The sequence below is a fragment of the Leishmania major genome, chromosome 36, assembly GCF_000002725.2.
Source record: "Leishmania major strain Friedlin complete genome, chromosome 36".
Classification (NCBI taxonomy): Eukaryota; Euglenozoa; class Kinetoplastea; order Trypanosomatida; family Trypanosomatidae; genus Leishmania; species Leishmania major.
The window spans coordinates 1,906,234-1,920,657 of NC_007287.2; the positions used below are offsets into that span (position 1 = coordinate 1,906,234).

At 58.5% G+C, this 14,424-nt stretch overlaps 4 protein-coding genes across 4 annotated transcripts; all 4 read right to left on the reverse strand.

Annotated features, from left to right (window-relative positions):
- Positions 1-2,098: 2,098 nt before the first annotated feature.
- On the reverse strand, positions 2,099-3,619 carry LMJF_36_4930 (putative translation initiation factor 2 subunit; the record flags this gene model as incomplete). The annotated part of the gene is made up of 1 exon (XM_001687027.1): positions 2,099-3,619. One exon carries the CDS (start codon positions 3,617-3,619, stop codon positions 2,099-2,101), a length of 1,521 nt encoding a protein of 506 aa, XP_001687079.1.
- Positions 3,620-5,425: 1,806 nt separating this feature from the next.
- LMJF_36_4940 (conserved hypothetical protein) lies at positions 5,426-6,253 on the reverse strand (the record flags this gene model as incomplete). The annotated part of the gene is made up of 1 exon (XM_001687028.1): positions 5,426-6,253. The coding sequence occupies one exon, from the start codon at positions 6,251-6,253 to the stop codon at positions 5,426-5,428; it is 828 nt and encodes a 275-aa protein (XP_001687080.1).
- A 619-nt stretch (positions 6,254-6,872) lies between these two features.
- Positions 6,873-9,023, reverse strand: LMJF_36_4950 (conserved hypothetical protein; the record flags this gene model as incomplete). The annotated part of the gene is made up of 1 exon (XM_001687029.1): positions 6,873-9,023. One exon carries the CDS (start codon positions 9,021-9,023, stop codon positions 6,873-6,875), a length of 2,151 nt encoding a protein of 716 aa, XP_001687081.1.
- Positions 9,024-10,143: 1,120 nt separating this feature from the next.
- LMJF_36_4960 (hypothetical protein) lies at positions 10,144-13,071 on the reverse strand (the record flags this gene model as incomplete). The annotated part of the gene is made up of 1 exon (XM_001687030.1): positions 10,144-13,071. The coding sequence occupies one exon, from the start codon at positions 13,069-13,071 to the stop codon at positions 10,144-10,146; it is 2,928 nt and encodes a 975-aa protein (XP_001687082.1).
- Positions 13,072-14,424: the final 1,353 nt, after the last annotated feature.

Genomic DNA, 14,424 nt, shown 5'->3' on the forward strand with positions numbered 1-14,424 from the left:
CCTATACACGTCCAGTGATATCAGCTATCCGTCACACACAGACATAAAAGCACCGCAAAGGCCGATACGACACCGATGTTTTCGTTTCGCCTTTGCCCACCACCCTGCCCACTTCCAGCCTCCCTCCCCCGAACACGCCGGCAAAACGCATGTACGCATGCACACCCACAACTCTCTATTCGCTGCTACACCGCGGCTCAATCCTGGTCGACGAGGGCGAAACCGCCTGCCGCTGGCTCGGGCCGCGCGTCTCGCGGGCCCTGCTCGCACCTACTCCTCCCTTCCTAGCATAAGTGCCGCGCGGCTGTCGCCACACGGACTCGGCTACAGACTGCACGGCTTGATTCAAGCGGGCCGCGGCGAAGGGTGCTGCTCGAGGGCAGACGCCGGGGCGCCTGCGGGGCGGAGTAGTAAGGGGTGGTCCAGGTGCACGCCAGATGTGCTCAGGGAGGCGCCACGCCAGCGTCCGGTCCGGGTCCTCTGAGACCCTGCACAGCCGGCCTCTGTGTCACCCTCCGCCCTCAGTCGCTTCACGCCGCGGAGTTCCGTAATCTGGTGTGGAAGCTTTTCCCATTGCAGTCTCAACCGCATTATGGTTCGAGCTCGGGGCGCTCTCACCACGCTTCCGGCACCCGTGCCCTCATATCAGCCCACCCGGCCGGATGCAGGAAACGCCGCATGCTCTGCGCACACATGCACCCTGGCGTCGGCTCGTATGGTCCCCCTCGCGCCCTTTTCGGTTTGTCACTCTTGCTCTTCTGGCAGCCGCGGGGCTTCAGCGCATGCGCCGCGACACGCCAAGCGATGCCGCGAGCCTGCGGCAGCAGAGTCACCTCCAACTTCCCCTGAGACCGCGCGCCGTTCACAGGCGTGGGCGTGCCAAGCGGAGGGGACCCACCGACAGACATGCGCCCGCGCACAGAGAGCTCACAGCGTGTCCTTCCGAGGGGGCACAGGGAGGAAGAGGTGTGTGTAGGGGGGGAGGAGGGAGGGGGGGGGGCAGCCACACACACACACGGCGCGGAAACGCCATGCGGCGCAAGTGGCACGTGCGTCATCACACCGGTGCGTGGCAGCATCGTAGCGTGAAACGAGGTGCGCCTTGCGCCTCGAGAGATCTGCGAGTCTTGTGTCCCATACCGGGCGCAGCCTCGGATCGGCTGCCCTCACCGAAAAAGCAGGCGGGTCAGAAGCGCTGGCGGGGCGGGGGCAACACAGCGCTAGAAGAGTTAGTGGGCAGCACAACATCTGCACGCCACCTTGTCTCTGTAGGAATCCAAAGTGCGGACAGGTGCCCGTGCGCAGCTGGGCGAGGATAAACTCCCGGCATCTCGTAATCACAACATACTCGCCCATCTGATGCGGGGCGGCCGCCGTCCAGGCAGCGCTTGTGGCGGCCACGGACAGTGAATTTTTGATGAGGGAAAGGCACGTCAGTGTGGTATCAAAGGGTAGAGAAACCTACTCTGTGGGGCGGAGCTAAGCAGCAGCACTGTCCAATGTCAAGGCGGAGTCACGTCTGGTGATGACAGGGTCAGGCGCCTAAGACGTGCGGAGTTCAGAGCAATGTATTGCTGCTGCTGCCGGCGGTCAGGCACTGAATGATGTTGCATCGGAGAAGTCTGTGGCAGTGCGTGCGTCTGTGCTGTGCGCATGACGGGCATACTGTCAACCGATTCGGAACGTATCTCACACCCGGTTTCTCATTACCTAGTGGTGCGGGGAGCCTAGCTGCGCCACCCCGAGAGGGGTGCGGGGGTGCGCGGTACATAGCGACCGGCAGGACGGGAACGGCTGTGAGGCGACCTGCGGAGTGGGTGGGCAGAGTTCGAGGCAGGGGGCGGTGTCCATATGATCGGCTCAGCGCACTGCTGCAGCACGTGTATGTCTAGCACTGATTTGCACCAGACGAATGGGGGGGGGTGAAGGCATGTCACGGGGCCGGTGGACGGTAGAGTGACATGTAAGCTAACGCTGCGTGACGGAGAATGGACACACTCGGCGTGAAAACAAGGAAAAAGCTCGTGTAGCCCGCAGAGAGGAACTAGAGCGCTCTCCAAGAAGCCACCGAGTCCTCATTCCGCATCCCTGCACCTCATCATGCCTGAGCGATGATGGACGCTATATCGTAGTACGGGGCGCTCGCCGCGGGTGCCTGCACGCCCTTTTCTGTGATGATGCCGCCAGTGATCAGTTCACTTGGCGTGATGTCGAAGACAGGGTTCCAGATGGACAGGTGTGGTCCATCCGCCACAACGCGCTGCTTTGTCACCAAGTTCGTTGTGATTTCCGTCGGCTCGCGCTCTTCGATCTCGACGTGGTTGCCGCTCGCAGTCTTCACGTCCAGCGTCGTCGTAGGAGCGGCTACGTAGAGCTTCACCCCGTGAAACTTGGCCGACACCGCTAAGTTGTACGTGCCGATCTTGTTCGCCGTGTCGCCATTCTGGCAAATGCGGTCGGCACCAACGACAACGGCGTCAATCTTGCGATTCAGCATGAGTGACGAGGCCGCGCCGTCGCAGATGAGCGTGCACGGGATGTCCTCCTGCACACACTCGTACACCGTGAGCCGAGCACCCTGGTTCCACGGCCGAGTCTCACACGCGTACACCCTTTCGAGTTTGCCGTCGTAGAAGAGTTGGCGCACGACGCCGAGTGCCGTGCCGTAGCGTGACGTTGCGAGGGCGCCTGTGTTACAGATGGTGAGAATGCTCACCTTGTCGCGCCCTTCGGCCTTGGCAGCGGCTAAAATATGCGCTGCGCCGTGCCGCATAATGCCCTCGTTGAAGGCCACATCATTTGTGTACACCGCCTCCGCCAGCTCTACGAAGGCCTGCGCCACCTCGGCAGCCGCCTTGGTCGGGTCAAGCTTATCCACCTGCGCCTTTAGGTCGCGCAGACAATTGAAGAGGTTCACGGCGGTCGGCCTGCTAGTCATCACGAAGTCACAGCTCGTCAGCAAGAAGGTCTGCACCTCCCTACCGCTCTTGAGCTCGCCGTTGGCAGCTTTTCTCTGGGTCGCCACGGCAATGCCGAGGGCTGCGCTGACAGCGATCGCCGGAGCGCCACGGACGCGCATCTCCTTGATGGCCGACCAAATATCCTCCACGGTGAGAACATCGTCGAATACGGTCTCGAGAGGCAGCTTGCGCTGATCCAGCAGGCGCAAAGAGCCAGGCGTGTATTTGATCGACTCCAGCGTGGCGTGATGCGGTTTGGACATCATGACGGTCGATAGTGCCAAGAGGGACGGATTGAGAGGGGTGGTGGTGGAGGTGGTGAGGTACAGGCAGCGAGCGAGAAACCCTTCTGAAGAAGTGGCGGGGTGAGTCTTCAAGAGCGATTTCTTCTTCTGTATGGGTAAGTGTCTTTGCGCGCTTCTGTGAGTTTCGCATGTGCGGCGCTTGCCTTGTGGTTGAGTAGGGTTGTGAGGAGGAGAAGGCTTTGGTAGCGTGGGACGTCGGTTGATGAAAGAACGCAAAACATCGAAATGAAGAGAGGAAAGGCACAAAAAAGTGGAAAGAAAATGGACAACGGCGTCGCGCACGGGAGGCAGAGTGCATCTAACGGGATTTCCTCCACCCCCCCACCCCGCCACTGCAAAAAAAAAAAAACGCATGGACAGAGTACCGCGCCTCTCATACTTCAAACCGATTCAACGCACTCGAGGTGCGAATGACGAGGCATTCGAGCCACGAACTGTTTTGCTTTCTTGCTTCCTTCTTCGCGTGCTGTGACACAGTTTGCCGTGCGAGCGTAGAAGCACCGCTACAGTGAGAGAAAAGAAACAGAAAACACGACTGCTCACATGATAGACAGACCCTCATAGCTGAGCGGGGTCCTGTAGACCAAAAACACTGGAGCTCGAAACAACAGCAACAATGCGGTATCGATTCGCATACATGTTTCTTTTCGTTTTTTTTGAATGTTTTCATGAGTTTCATAGGTCGTCTCGTTCGGGTGGGATGTCAGCCAACCCTTTGCAGCCACTGCACGCGAGAGGGGCGATCTCGGGCAAAAAGGAATGGGAGCGCGGCTTCTCCCGCTTCATTGCCACGTACCGCGCAGCATTGCCGTGACCATGGCCACAAAGGCGATCTTTTGCGGCTAGCGCGAAGGCAAAAAAAAAATGGAGGACCCTGTCGCTGATGAATACGGGAGCTGCGATGAAGCCGTGCGCAGCGAGCATATTTGTGCGCTGACGCGCCTGCCCACAGAGGAAAAGAGTGCTGTCTACAGAGATGATATTGTCCACCATGTTGACTAGCGCAAACGTGCGCAAGCAGCCCGTGCACAACATTACTCACGTGAGGATGGACAGCATCACGCTCGACGCGACACAGACGCCAAAGCGCATGGCGCGTTCGTTAAAGGGAAAGGACGGGCATCGCAAGGCACTCTCACCCTCCTGCTTGCCGCTAATGTTTGGGGTGAGTTGGGGGAACGTGCCCGAGCATGGGAGTAATGCGCAGTTTCTCAAGATAGTTCGGCTTGACGCATGCCGACTGAAGCTTGCGTGTTGGTGCCGCAATGATGCCAGGAGACGGTGTCGAGAGAAGGACAGGGAAGAGAGAATAATGATTTAGGGGCTGTACGGATGGAACAGGAAAAGCGACGAAAAACAAAAAAAAAACGAACACCGTATGCCGCAACTTCCCTTTTCTCGGCATGCTGTCGTCCCCGACGACTGCCTCATGAACGTCCGGCAGCTGAAGATTTAAAACGACCAAAACAGACACGTGCCAGAGATACAGCAGCGAAGAAGACACACAACAACCGTGGATGCGAAATCGATCTTTCTCATTAATGAGACGAGCACGAAAGGCGAGACAGATATGTGTGTGTATGTGTGTGTGTGTGTGTGTGTGGAAGCTCAGACGTGCGGTCACATAGGTCAGGGAGAGCAATGACAGCAAGGGAAAGGAGAAATCAAGTCGCTGCGTCACTACGACTATGGTGCACGAACGACAACGCTACAGTACTCTTCAGCAACATCAAGTCTTCGCTTAATGGGACAGTGACCATGACGGCACATTGGGCAAGTGGTGGAAGGCGTGAAACAAAAAGTGTCCCTCTCTTGTTACACATGATGGGATGCTGACGTTAAGAATGAGAAGCAGCGAGAGCAGGGCAGCGACGACAATAATATATATATATATATATATATATGGCTTTTCTCTTGCAAACCACAAGTGCGGCAAACAGGAATGTGTACGTGTATGCAACGTTAGCCTGGTGATGCGCACGGGAGAAGTGTGCGGAGGGGAGTACCTCAAGAACGAGAGAGGCGAACGCCTGTGAAACCCATCCAGGTACCAGAGAGTGCTTTCGGCGCCTGTGGGCTCCGACGGCTTCGCCGTCCCAATTAGCGTCGGGATCTTCTTCCCTCCTTTCCGACATCGTCCTCATGGCAGAGACCTGCACGTCACCTGAGGGATTTGCGCTTCGCCGATGCCGCCATCTCTTTCTCTCGCTCCGGAATTGTCAGGAGGAGGTTCTTTGTCACCTCCATGATGTGCTTGAAGCGGTCTGGCCCGAGAAGGATGCCTCCCCACCACCGCGTCACGACCACGACGTAGCCATCGATCTGCAGATGGTCTAGCAGAAACATCATTTTGATGGAAGCGCCACTCTCTCCGTCGTCATCGCTGTCTTTCTGCAGGACGCCGTTCGCGTCGGTGAATCGGTACGCGTAGATTGTTGGGTGCGCTGCGCAAGCAATACTCTTGACAGAGCGTAGATGCCCAACTACCTCCCGCACCTCATCCATTGAGTGAACACGTGCCATGTGCGCCACGAAACGTGAGCGGCGGTCCACAATCGCCTGGCCTGACCAGATAGCGATCCCTGTCTCTCGCCGGTGCTCCTCCTTCCGCTGGAGTTCACTCATCCTTTCCACCGCCTCGTCCTGGCGCGCTTTCTCCGCCCTCTCCTTCAAGTCCTTCAGCTCCTCCGCCACGCTCTGGGCCAAGGGAATGAGAAGCGCCAGCATTGGAATACCCAGCGAAATCTCATCGCGCATGCGTCGGTATACTGCCTGAGAGAAGGCGCTGGCCAGCTGCGCGTTCGGGCTAGAGAGAAGGTAGAGTTTCGGGTAGCTTGCATCCGGGTACCCGTGTGGCGGGAGCGTCACCTGCAGCTCAAAGTGAAACGGCAAATGTACAATGATCGAGTCTGACGTACCCTCGTAGCGTTCGCACTCGTCGCTAAACATGCTCAAGATCATGTCGATCTCCTCCTCATGGGCGGACATTGTCAGCGCTGTATTTCGCCCTTTCTGGAGCGTTATGCGTGTGCTCCCATTCTATATTCCCTTCAACTATAGTGGAAGAGGAAGCGAGCGAGCGAGAGTGGGCGAGCAGAAGACAGAATTGCACCCGTGCGGGCGGTCAGCATCAGAGGAATATCGCCCAGCGCGCATGTATGCAGATGCGCGACATGCACATCCGCTGATGACGAGCGAGAACAGGAGAAGCCAAACACACAACGGAAGAGAAGGAGGTGCTTCCCGGGAAGCGATAGAAGCAGTCGAAGTGCGGGGGCGTGTAGAAACGCAAAATGGACACGTGGCAAAGAGGCCCAGGGAGGGGAGGGGAGGGGATGCTTCGCGGTAGGCAGGCGAGCGCGCCATCGAGCGGCGCTCAAGTTGGTGCCACGTGATCTGTCCATCGACACCGTTGCACGGATCGCTGTGCGTGATCATTTCTTCCGTTAGCTCTCTTCCGTAGCGCTGCATGTCTTGATGCAATGACGTCAGCAAACATCAACAAAGGCGACGAGGTCGATGCAAAGGTGCGAGGACAAAGGGTCAGAAAAGGCACCACCGTGTCCAGACGCACATCACGCTTAGGTAACACACGTCGAGATGCCACTCACGTGTCCGTCGAACTCTTCCGCTTCGCACTCTCCACCTCCTCCAGCAGGTCATCCACCTTGCTCTCCAGCTGAAGCACCGAGGAGGAGAGGTGGTTCAAGATGGTGGCCGTCTCCGTCTGAAAGGTGGTCTGCACAGGGATCGAGAGCGCTACGAGCTGCTTGAGCTCCTCCACGTTGTTGCGGAGATCCTCCTGCCTTGCCCTCATCTCGTATATCGCCTCTCGCAACTCTGTATCCACGGCGACGGTGCCCGGTGGGGCACACGCAGGAAAGAAGCTCTCGACACGCTTCTGAGGCGACCGGGTAGCACTCGCATCGCTTGATTCTCGACTTCCAGAGCTACCTCCGGCGGATACTCCGGCAGGCTGCTGCTGCTGCTGCGGAAGCTGCGGCGCCGGCGTGAACAGCTCACTTGGAACCGGCAGATGGTTATACAGATACCAAGCCCGCTTCATCGCGTACTCGGCGCGAGCCGGCTGGTGGCTGCAGCGCGTCATCAGGTTTCGCGTTGTGATGCTCGCCCGATACGTCCGCGGGATCGACTGCACATGCGGGTCGCGCAGAAAGCGGCGGTTCACGACTTCGCCCACAACCTCCGGCGTCAACACTTCTTCGGCCTTGTCGGAAATACCGTGAGGGTAGTGGTAGTAGCCCTCCCCAGAGAAGATGAGCAGCGACCGCGGCTCCATCACCACACTCTGCAGCGGCACTCGTCTGCCGATGTCACCCTCGCCAAACTTGAACGTGTCGTTGTAGTGGTCCATCGGGTGGTTCTCGTAAAGCGGCTGCTTTGGATAGAAGCTCATGAGGCACGACGAGGCTAACGAGAGCACAGTCACCATGGGCACGTAGATGGGGCCGTCACAGTGAGGTCCGATGCCATCGCCTTGGTGGTACTCATGGATGCGGACGCTGTTAGGGAACGTGGTTGGGGTGAAGAGTCCGTCGTAGACCTGCATGTCGATGAACTCCTGCACCCATTGCGGCATATTCGCATCACTCACGAAGCTCTTTTGGCAGCTCTCGCACATCGTGCAGCCCCACTCCTGGCAAGTACGCTTGGTCAGCTTCGACTTGAGCTCCTCCGGGGTCCCATGAATGAAGGTGAGTATTTGCGCCTCCTCGGCGACCGAGATGTAGTCAGGAATGTAGTAGATGCCCGGAATCTTGCCCGTAGCATATTGCTCCAGGTCGAGGTGCATCAAAGAAGGTTTGCCGGCACAGCCAGCGAGATGGCGCGCCGCTGGCGACTCCCGGCTTGCCTCAGCACGCTGCACGTGCGACTCCGCCCGGAGCCGCTCTGGGAACACCTGCGTAAACACGCTTTGCAGCTCCGCGTTCGGCGCAAATGGCCTCGCGGCTGTTGAGGGGTCCCACGGGGAGAGTTTTGCCGCATTGAACTGACCACTTGTTTTTTCACCTGGCCCGTCAAGCGCGCCTTGGTTGTCGAGGCTTTCCGGCGAAAGGGCGGCAGAGGCACCCTCGACCGCAGCATCGCTGCTGCTCCGCTGAGAGGGAAGCAGCGCGGGGGCGCCTTTGTTACGATTGCTCCGGCGCCATACCCCAACCAGAGAGAAGGTCTTGTAGTCGGACGACTTCGCTGTCACCCGCTTCACCATCCCGGTAATGTCAAACGTGAGGCCATACTGGGGCACCACCGTGTTTGTCGGCTGGTAGCTGTAGCTCTCCAGCTGGCAGGTGAAGGCGGTGCCGGTGGCCCCGGCGTCGAGCACTTGCAGCTTCCCGATGCCGTAGCCGAGCCCATTGGCTGGGCGATAGTACACAAAGCCATCGTGATCGACAAAGAGTTCACCCTGCAAATCGTCGGTCATGACCAGCCACGGGCCGTAGATGTCGCGCGCGAAGTCTACCGCGACGGCGCTCTCTGTCACAATGTCGTTTGCCAAGTCAGACGGGTCGGCCGCGTCTGTGAACTCAGCGGTGTTGAAGTTAGGGGTGGAGTGGTGGAATCCCTTCGCCTTCATCTCCGCACCGATCCCGCTCGTGGCACTTGCAAATGCGGCGTAGGATGATGGGGTGCTTGTGATAATGGACCGGCGCTGCTGTGGCTGTCGCTCAAAACCGGCGGCTGTGCACAGGCGAGCGACACAATGTCGCCGCCGCTGTACCAATCGAAAGGGGCGCATTTTCTCTGGTGTGCGTGTGTGCAAGGGCGTACCCAAGCAGTGCGAAGCCTTCGCCTTCCTCAACAGCGGAGTATATATATATATATATATATATATATATATACGTCAAGCGCGTAGTATGCGGAGCTATCGAGGCTCCTCTTCCCGTGCCACTTTGCAGGAGTCGGCGAAGAGGCGTCGAAACTACCTCACCCCCGCCAGAGACACGCAGAACCCTGGATGTACTGTTCGTCGGTGGAGGAGACACGCTAACACACACACGCACACAAGAAAGCAAAGCGATTGTGTGACGCCTTTAACTTCGTTAGACACTTTAACGGTCGCCACTGCTTCGGTTGCGTGTTAGCAGTTTAGTTTTTACTCGATCCGGCAGGTGTGCTGCCCCACAGTACAACCCCAAAACGCCCAACGCAGAGCACAGCAGGGGCAGAAGACGTGTGAAAGGTGGCGCCAGAAGGGGTGTAGTCGTGCACGAAAACAAAACGTCAGATGGAGGGGCGATAACGGCTTCAGCATGTCCGTCAGAAAAGCATTTGAGAGCGCGAGCCCGAAATGTGTGGGCAACAACCAGGGAAGTGCGAAGGCAGCGAGTGGAGGGAGCCGAGTCGCACGTAGTTCCCCAAAACACCTTCTTGTTTGCGTTGACACATGTCACTTGACGCATCACTACCATCGCGGGACAGGCGGTCACCGAGTAAACGATAGGTGCCGCCGCAGAGCGTCCGGCAGCGATACTTGTATTCGAAAACCGAGCGCGACGAAGAGTTTGGCGCACACACACACACACACACACGCGCACGCACAGACAGACAGACACACGTGTAGAGGGTGCACTCAAATGCAAGCAGGGGAAGCAAGCACATCAACCAAAAGGCGAACGAAATATGGATGGCGTGAGGAGGACACTGCGGTCTACAGAGGCAAGTTCACCGCGGCGCATCAAGGCCACCGGTGATTTGCGCATCATTTCGAAGCGAAAAGCTGAAAACAAGAGAAGAGCCCCGCGCTAACTGCCTTTGAAAACAAAAAGCACAGCTGGCATCGAAAAGACGCAACAGACCACTTCGGCGTCAACCTCCTCGAAAACCCAAAAAACACAGCAAAAAAATCTTGCGGAGGATTACTCCGATGTCGTGGCTGCGACGGGGGAGCCCCATGTGCACACGGAATCGCGAAAGCGCTGCAGCAGTGCCGCTTGCTCTGCTACGCACCCACAAGGTAGCCCATCCGCGTCAAGATCGCGTTGGTGCGCTGATGGAAGACCGATGCTCAGGTACTGTGTCACGACAATGCATTCCGGCTGATGCAGGGCAGCCTCCTCAGCCTTGCCACCCGAAATCGACCGCTCGGTGCACAGCTCTGGAGAGACGGGCGCGAGGCCGCTGTGAGGGCTCCTCACTGCCGCCCAAGGGTCATTCGCGCACGATTGGCTGCCACTGCCTTCGAGCGTCGTGGCCACCCACCCGGAGCAGAAGACGCGGCCGTCCTCGAACCGCTTGTCGGCGCTAACGCGAAGGTGGCCAAAGCTCTCGCCGAAGTCCAGCTCGTCAGATTCGTCGCCCACATCTCCGTCGATCCCTGCGCGGCTCAGCACCAACGTCGGGCACGGAACATTTACTCCGTGGAGCTCGCCAAACGCCTCGAGAACCGTCAGCCGCACCCGAGGGAAGGAAGCGCTCGCGGCGCCGTACACAACGCGCACCGTGGTAAACTCGGGTGGAGCGGCCAACTCTTCGTACGTGTCAATCCCCCTCTCGAGAGCGTAGCGATGGCGAGGCGAGCTGAATAGCATGTACTTGCGTAGCTGCGCCAGAGAACACGGAAACACTGTTGAGAGGACCACCAAAGGCGGGTCACCACTACCCGCTTCCGTCCTGAGTGATGAGCAACCGCCTTTGCCAGTCCATCGGATAGCCCGAGCGAGGACGTCGCCGTACCACGCCGCCTCAGGGCTCTTGAGCGCGCGACCGCTTTCAGCACAGTGTACTGTATACAGAAAGCGTAACAGCGGCACCTTGTCGAGCGCCACCATGGCGCTGCTGTTGCGTCGACGATGCCGTTCCTCGCTTAGGCGCCGAAGACGGTTCATGCGGCCCTCCATCCACCTCGAGACGCCCGACACGAACTCCTCCGTTGGGCACTTCTTCTGAAAGGAGATGTGCCAAGAGCTGTGAGGGATGAGTAAAAGCGGTGCGCAGGCATCGAAGAGCATATACTGCGACACGCGGATGCTTTCAGCGCTGCGGGGGACGGCAACGGCAGTGACGCCAAACACGCGCACCTGCATGTGCTGATGGTACCCGTCTGGGTGTACGCCACGATAGCAGGAAGTCGTGCTGTCTGCACTCACCCACACGTGCGTCGCCGCGGGGACGCCAGGCGTGTGAAAGCCGTACCGTCCCCCGTCAATTTGCGTCAACTCGAAGTCGCTGCAGAGCAGGATCATCTCCCATGGAGATCGAAAGGGATCAGTGGCATCGAACTGATAGTGGCGCAGCTCGCCCGCAGTGGGCGCGGAACCATGGCCAGCTGTGCTCGGCTCGCAACTCGCTGTCCGGCTAGACGCACCAGACGACGTTGAGGCGGCAACCACTCGCACGAGCTCTGGGTCGATCTCCGGAAAAAGTGCCGGATTGCGCAGTACTGCTACGAACGTGTCGAGAGTGCAGCGGACCAGTGCGCTGACGCGCATCGCGATGCACAGCGGGTCCTTCGAGCGCAGCGGCTCCGGCAAGATGCGCAGTTCCGCATACTGTATCTCTTCAACCTCGCGCCGCTTGCACCAGCCATTGGAGCGCGCAAGCAGGCTGAGAATCTCCACCCTCGGATCCACACTTGCTGCCGTGCCGGGTGGCTGCGGTGGCGTGGAAGTGAGAGAGGGGTCATGCGTGGCAGTGTTTCTACACGTCGCTGGCGGCGGTGGAAAGCTGCGTTGTTCCTTCGGCATCGGCCGCGGTGAAGGGGAGACGTCCGTTGATTCAGGTGCCATAGAAAGCACCGCTTCACCTTCCGCATCGGGTGACGGGTACGCACCGCTGTCGGAAAAGCCCTCCACGGTGGGGACCGCCAGCGATGGAGCTTCATCACAGGGATCTTTCGTGAAGAGTGGAGTTGAGACGTCTTCGCCCTTGGCCTCCTCGGATGGTTCCTCAGCACTACCCGTCGATGTAAACGCTGGCTCTTGCGGTTCTTTCGCCGGCAGCGGATCAGCTGACGGCGCATTGAGGCAAGCCGAGGTAGGCTCAGCAGCCGGCGCTGCAGCCGCGGCGGCCGCCTCGACGAGCTCTGCCATCTTCCTCAGTTTCTTTGTATTCTCGTCCACCGCGGCGGCCACCAGCCACGTGGGAATCTGGCCAGCCGGGTCAACGCAGCAGTAGTGGGTGACGCGCAACGTGCCCTGAATGGAGGGGTCCGCAAACGCCACGTAGCCGAAGCAGTAGACGACTCCGCGCACAAAGAGCGTTCCGCTTTGTGGTGTCGGAACTGCCGCCGAGTCCGACACCAGTGCTGTCACGCTGTTCTGCAGGTACACCCTCTGACCAGGATCCGGAGCCTCTCCCGATTGTTGGCATGTGCAAAAAAGTTTCCTCACTGCCAGAGCGCTGTTGAATGACTGAGGACTGCCTTCCTTTGCCTCTGAGCACACGCGCTTCAGCTGCTCCAGTGTTGTGAAGATTCCGGCGGACCACACGCAAAAGTCGCGCGGGGTGACGAGCCACGGAAACGGCGACACGTACGACGTGTACAGCAGCGTCTTGGACGCGCGCCGCTCCAAGATGCGCATCTCCTTCAGAGCGGAGTCAAATTCGCGAATCGAAGCTTCATCACTGAGCACGCGCTGAAACAAGTCGAGGTCCCCGTTCACCACAAACTGCGTGCGGTAGCATTTCATAGGCAGTCCCAGGGCGGGGATCGGAGGGAGCTCTGAGACACTGTACCCGTCATGACTAGAAAGATGCTTCCACGAGACAGATGAGCCGGCGAGTGCAAGAAGTGGCTTCAGCACCGGCACTGCCGCCACCACATCCGCATCAGAGGAGATGGGCATTCAAGAGATGCACCGCGCCGCCCGTCCTAGCGCTTATTTTTCGAGCTCACTGAGTCCGAGCTCTTTTCCGTGTTCAAGAGAAAAGAAGCTGTGAGAGCGCAGATGGGAATGTGCGCGTACCTGTGTGGTGGCGGTGATGGGGTGGGGGATGGGTGAGCGGTTGCCGTACAGCATGAAATATATATATATATATACCGCAAAAACATATACCGCTCAAAATCCGCTCGCGAAATCGCTCACGCCTACGCGTGCCCCCTTACGATATTGGTGAAGGAACGAAAAGCAGCGGTAAGGAAAACGTCCGTTGCTGCTGCTGCTGCTGCTGCTGCTGTGTGGATCACACGTGAGCGATGCGCCCTGTGTTGGGGGAGTTCATCAGTACGCGTGTGTCATAATATCAGTCGAAGACACGAAAGAAAATCGAAGAGATCGAAGGGTGACCGAAGTCTACAGGAAAGAGGGAGCAGGAAGCCAAACCTGCGCAGAGGTGATGCAGGAAATGGATGCTGTGGGGGGGCATGTTGGCAGTTTTGCCACTCGATGTACCAACGCAGCGCTGCCGCGAACGAAAGAATGTCGAGAAGTGAGCTCACGGCACCGTTTTCCGCGCTACATCGGAATAAATCTCACGCTAGCCGCAACTCTTCGAACGGTACAGAGCTTTGGCCATGATCTAGTTTCTGACACAGAGTGCAGTGCACGCATCACCGAGAGCAGATGCGCCACTCAGATGAATCATAAACCTGTCAACAGCTGCAACGTTCGAGGATCGCGCCGGGAGAAACGACAGACATGTGTGAGACCGACGCCACACCAGAACAGCTACCACACCAGCACACTTTGTGTGCAAGTCCAAAGAGCCATCGCACTGCCTCTCTCTCTCTCTGTTGTTGTAGGGCCTTTCCCGGCCGCGCTAAAAGAGGAGCTCTCGCCTCGTTCCCAAACAGCGTCGACAGGGAGCGGGAAGAGTCGCAATCAACGTGGACGGACCCCGCGTGCATGGGCCTCCATCACAGCCAGCCGAGTCTCCCAGGTGCGAAGTGTTTATCCTGTGCGGCACAGCCTTTTGTTTCTGCGGAGGGTGTCGGCATAGAGTCGCTGGATACATCAGCAGCGGTGATGCACTTGCGACAAAAAAAGACAGCAGACACGTGCGCGTGTATCGCTGTCACGCGCTCTGACTGCACCTGCCTCCGGCGCAGCTGAGCGTGCAGTCCCTTGCGAGCCAAAGCGCTGCTCTTGGTAGCGAGATCCATCTGAGTCGCCCCATAGCGCACCCACGAGGACACAGACTCGTACGCAGGGGGTGCACACTCGAAGGTAGACGTCTAGATCGACTGCGCTTTACGGGCA